This window comes from Eptatretus burgeri, chromosome 13, assembly GCF_056783735.1.
Source record: "Eptatretus burgeri isolate ZD-2024b chromosome 13, Ebu_testis_v1, whole genome shotgun sequence".
NCBI lineage: Eukaryota > Metazoa > Chordata > Myxini > Myxiniformes > Myxinidae > Eptatretus > Eptatretus burgeri.
Genome location: NC_140973.1, coordinates 43,379,721 through 43,385,720, shown reverse-complemented (window position 1 = coordinate 43,385,720; position 6,000 = coordinate 43,379,721). Strand labels below are relative to the sequence as shown.

General features: G+C 39.1%; 1 protein-coding gene across 3 annotated transcripts in view; it reads left to right on the top strand.

Moving 5' to 3' along the window:
• Positions 1 to 6,000, top strand: part of PKHD1L1 (PKHD1 like 1) — a 314,599-nt gene that overhangs the window by 179,574 nt on the left and 129,025 nt on the right. For all 3 annotated transcript variants that reach the window (XR_015050730.1, XM_085852211.1, XM_085852212.1), the window contains exon 43: positions 1,508 to 1,664. Coding sequence is in view for 2 of the 3 variants with exons in the window: in XM_085852211.1 (XP_085708337.1) it covers positions 1,508 to 1,664 (157 nt within the window). In the remaining variant the exon portion in view is untranslated. The remainder of the gene's footprint in view (positions 1 to 1,507; positions 1,665 to 6,000) is intronic.

The following is a 6,000-nucleotide window of genomic DNA, read 5'->3' as shown; positions in this document are numbered from 1 at the left end:
CAGAGCAATGAAGTGATTAGATTTTGAGACGGATATGATAAAGGTCAAGGGTCAATATGTCAATACTCAAGTGTTTGTGCGGGAGAGCAGAGGCATACCCGTCGACTGCGTGCAGTCGAATTACTCTAGTTTTTTTAATGTCGTGAACAAACTTTGGTACATCATCGATGATGAAAGTGATGGTCGTTTCCTTAAAATTATCTATGTAGTTTCAGAGAAAAGAGCAAATACATATGTTCTAGGCTACCCCCTCCAATTCAACCCATCCCCTGTACACCCCTTAGACCCAGATATATATATATATATATATATATATATATATATATATATATATATATATATATATATATATATTTTAATGTTGTGAACAAATTTTGGTACAGCATGGGTGATGAAGGTTGTGGTGGTCAAGTTTCATTGAAATTGTGTGTGTGTGGTTTCGGAGGAGGAAACAAATACCTATTTTGGGGGGCAACACCCAGATTTAATTTTGAATGGTGGCAATTTAATTCTGAAGCCCCTCCCTGAATAGACAGACCGACTGGCAGAGAATATACATATATACATAAATGTATGTATATATATATATATATGTATATGGATTTATATATGCATGTATGTGTATATGTACAGTGTATGTGTATATGTGTACATACAGTATATGTATATGTACATGTGTATATATATATATATATATTTAAATGTGTATTTATGTATGTATGTATGTATGTATTTGAGTATATATATATATATATATATATATATATATATATATATATATATATATATATATATATATATATATCATCATCACACCCTTTTAAAGCCTTTTTCCCTGAGCAGGGGTCAGCTTTTTGTTGGCTCCAATCATGGTACCTTTCTTGTGGCAATGTTTTTCGGTCAAATGCCCTTCCTGGTGCCGACCCTTCAGTCGCCTTCAACACACAGGGATAATTACCAGTATACTGGTGCTCATTTCACCAACCTCGGAAGGATGACAGGATGAGTCAACCCCCCTGATGTTAATTCAGTGGCAGGCGGGGTTCGAACTCAGGACCCCGAGGATCCCAAGCCACCACCCTCACTACTGAGCCAACACCAGGCTGTGTGTGTGTGTGTGTGTGTTTGTTTGTTTATATGTATATATATATATATATATATATATATATATATATATATATATATATATATATATATATATATATATATATATATATATATATAACAGTAATAATTACAATAAGAATCCTTTGCTGTTTAATTGAAAACTGTTCATTTTTGCATTTACTAGCTGAAGGATGTCATAAAATGCAAATAATTTCACCAATCATTGTAGTGGTGTAAAATTAGGCCTGATAATATTGTCCTTACTTGCTTGTATCTTCAGATAAAATCGGTGTTTATGGGGCAATCATTGATAATGAGACAGCTGCTGTATTGAAGGGTTTTTTTTAAACTTTGCAATGAATACATTTTTCTGCTGTCTCATTCCCTTCTGGTTTCACAGGATTTCCCCTGATGCTCTGTTCGTGACAATAGCCGGCATTGAGTGTCCTGTGAATTATGTGGAAGAATCAAAGGTGGTTTGCATTACCAGGAGTGCAAATGCAACGTTTTCAGCTCCTGTAGTTTTGCGACTTGCTGATCAAGGACTTGCACGAGCGGTATGAAAGAAATTTGTCTTTATACTCCGACGCAAGAAGAATATTGTATTTGGAATTGTCACTTTTAAATCACACTATTATCTAGGGAGAGAAAAGTTCATTTCGAATTTCTGGTTTTCATTTGTGGAATGGTCTATTGTCAGGGATTGGGTTTAATTGCAAGTCCATATGTATGCTATCTATTCAGGAGTTAATGACAGGAATACGAGCCACTCAGTACAATCATTTGACATGAAATAAGAGTAATTACCAACAAGAGTTAAATTCTTTGATATATAATGCACTTGATGAAGACAAAATTCCTCAATGCAAAAGTTTGCAATGATGAGATTTGATGGGAATGAGAAGGGCAATGAGAATTTTATGATGGAAAATTTAGAACAAATGAATATATTTGTAGTTACAAGACAGCCTCATAGACATTTGATCGTAATGGGCCATTAATCTCCTGATTGACTTCCAATATTCCATAGGATCTACCTGTCAACTTCCAATATTCCATAGGATCTGCCTGTCTGTTTCTTTCAGTTGCTGCTAGCCGTGCCTACCCCGAGCTTTGCTGATGGATTTCATCAAAAGAGAGCATGTTGTACTTCACAAACATTAGTCTATTTGCCCATCAAAATGACGGGCGACCCTTCTATAATTTCACATTATTATGCCTTGAAAACTCAGGCTAAAATGGAAAATTACGTACACAAATTGTCCATCCCTTTATTTGGGCGGTATGGGAATAGTTGCCTTGATAGCTTCTAAAAATAAAAAAAATCCAGTATAAAATGCCATCAAAACGAAGTGTTAATTAAAGACTTCAATTATTACCCCAAGTCCTCACCCTCCCCCTCCCAACTCAAAGGCTTCAATCCCCTCCCTATTCCAAGTCTTCAAACCCCCTCCCCACCCCACCCACAAGCCACAACTCCTCAACCCCCCATCCCCAAACTCTGTCCCCTCTCCCTCCCCACCCCCCACGAACCCAAACTTTCTGTCCTTCCCTCCTCCTTCTCCTATTACTCTTGAAAGTGAAAGGGTATTCTTCCATCTGTCATTCCATATTTAATATCGTGTCAACACAATCAGTGAGGTTTTTTTGTTTTTAACGTCAAGGCTCATGGAAGAGCTAGCACACAGAACAGATCAGGAAGCAACACAACAAAAGGAACAGTAACAGAAGAGGGAAAATACGTGGAGACGGGCAAGCAAGGGATCTCGGTAACGATGAGGGGTCGTGGAGAACACAGGGGGTGGATAAGATGGATACAGAAGCAAAATTTTTGGAGAGATGGAGATTGGTTTAATGGGTGTAAAAAGGATCATGGCCTTGGATGGGGGATGATTTGAGATGGTGGTGAAGAACTATCTTGAAGATCTGGAGGGAAGAATGAAATTGAAGAGAGTGTGTGAGGTGGTTCCACGGGTGGGAAAAAAGAGGAACAAATGAGTGGAGGTGAGCAGTGATCCTGGATTTTAGGAGTTTCACTGAGAGTGGGTTGCTAGTAGACCGTGTGCATCCTGCTGATATCTGGAAGGGACGAAGCATGGAGAGGTCAGAGGGTGCAAGACCAGAAAGAAGGCGGAAGAAGACAGAGGGACCACTGACCTGTCGGCAATGGCAAAGTGATAGGCCCATTGACTCAGCTTCGTTGCGAAAGATTCCAATGATCTTTAAACCTTTGGTTTCCATGGCATTAGGTTGAGCAGGGTGTGAGGCAGGGGCGCCAGCCCAGAGGGGAGAACACTACGCCATCAAGGTGCAGATGAAAGCTTTATAGGTGGATAGGATCTCAGGTGTACCAAAGAAGGGCTTTGCATGACAGAAAGTGCCCAGTCGGCATTTAGCTTTGGAGGCAAGCTCTGAAATGTGGCTTGCCCATGAGGAATCATGGCTGAGAGTGAAACCCAAGAGTCTGATTGACTGAACTTCTTTGAGAGAGAGAGAGAGAGAGAGATAGAGAGAGAGAGAGAGAGAGAGAGAGAGAGAGAGAGAGAGAGAGAGAGAGAGAGAGAGAGAGAGAGAGAGAGAGAGATAGAGATAGAGATAGAGATAGAGATAGAGATAGAGATAGAGATAGAGATAGAGATAGAGATAGAGATAGAGATAGAGATAGAGATAGAGATATTTCTCAGGGTTAAAAGACATATTCCAAATGTTTGACTAGTTTGTGATTTTGTCAAGTTCTAAAGAGAGGGAAGAGGCTGTTGTCTGTCTGTCAGAAGGGCGAGGGATGTAACAACAGAGGGTGGAGTAATCAGCAAAGAGATATAAGAGCATTTTCCAGAGTTGGGGAGCTCATTGATGAAGATTAAGAATAGGATGGGGCCGAAACACTGCCTTGGGGCACTTCAGCATTGACAGGGAGAGGAGGTGAAAGGGTACCTTTGAGAGCCACACATTGGCTATGTAAGTGGAGTTATTAAGTTATCCTAGAGTGGAGTTGGCCTTGGATTCCAGAGGAAGACAGTTTGGAGTGCAAGGCGGGATGCCAGACTGCATCAACAGCTCGAGATACTGTATGTCTGGAGAGACGTCTCATCTAATTTTTACAGAGTATGAAGTTGACTTTCGTTTTTTTTTGTATCCATAGTCAAGCCTCGTAGAAGTACAGTTCTCGTCTCTCCAGACACGTCTCATCAATCTCCAGACATATCTCGTCAATTAAGGACGAGTTCAGTATTCTGGTGTATTTTGTGTCACTGACAATCTGTCAAATAGCATCTTTACCATGTTTGGTAAAAGGAAATATATAAAACAAAACCTGCTTTCGATTCCTACAAACCCGCTTTTCGTCACCTCTAATGTGCCACGGACGTTTATTTATTTCACATAATATGTGAATTACATGTCCATACACATGTGAAATACAGTTTGTTATAAATCCTGAATTTGCACACTATTCAGCCTTGAAAATTCAGATGAAAACCAAAAGGACAGTTTGGAGTTTTTTATTTTTTATTAAAAACTTCAAATATTAATCATGACTATTTTCTTTCATCAGAGATGACATGGTGTTCAGTTTTTAAATCCTATTATTGACTTGCAATTGGTTAAGAGCTTTGACACCAATACAAATTTTTATTATGGATCCTGGGCATCAAAAAGCTAAATATATAATCGAACAATCGGTTTCAAATGGAGCACCTCGCCACCATTAGACCATTTAAATTGCATCAGATGTGGCAATAAATGCGAATTGATGCTCCCAGCTTGCCGGCTCGATGACAGAAGACACCATTTGCATTTTTGCCGTTTCCATCCTTACCCCACTTAACATCGCAGGTAAACACCAAAATGGCAGGTGAAGGATAAAATAAAAATTGTGGGTGAAGTCAGCCAAACTGTCCAACCAATGGGTGAAATTTACATGCATGCACGGACACATGCACAGCTCCTTTTATGGTATAGATATTTGTCATGTTCAGCTTGACATTGATCAAGACTCAGATTGCCACAAAGGGTTCTAATTCTAAAGGATTCTCAAAGGTAAATTTTAAGGTTCAAAAAGGTTTTAAAGGGAAAGTCTAAAGTGTTCTAAAGGGTAAATTCTCAAGGGCTCCTAAATTGGTGGCCAGAGTATAGAAATTGTGGATGGAGTCAGGCGAACTGTCCAACCAATGGGTGGAACTCACATGCACACATGGGTGAACGCATGACTCCTTTTATAGTATAGACGTAATTAATCGACAGTTTCGATTTTCCCATTGCCTCTTGAGATGTGATGTGAATGGTGCGCGAAAAAGGTCTTCAACAAGCTCAAATGAGCTAAGATCCTCGTCCTCTTAATGATGACGTCATAAAAACGAATATGACGTCATTATGATGTATCAGGTTTGCGATAAATTATCTGTGCTAATGCCCGGCTTGATTCCTGCAAAAAATTTAAACAGCTTGCCCAGTTTCGGAGATATGGGTATAGGCGATTTCCATTAGCGGTGATATTATGATGTCAACTTTTTTTCTAGGAAGAATTTCCAAAATCGGAGATGGTTACTGCCTGCACGTGGGCTTTCTGCATATACATGGCAACTTTCACGAAGATCCGATGAAAACTCTGGGTTGTGAAACAAAAAATGTCAAAAAACAGGAATGACGTCATAAAAATTGGTATGACGTCATAGTGATGTATCATCCTATGATATCATGTATCATCCTATGATATCATCCTATCATTATCATATGTGCGGTAATTCATCTCCATTAATGCCCTGTTCGATTCCTGCAAACAGAATTCAAAAAGCTTGCCTAGTTTCGGAGATAATTTTTTAGGCGATTTCCATTAGCGGAGATATTTTGACATCATAACTTATTTTCTCGGAGGAATTTTCAAAATCGGAGATG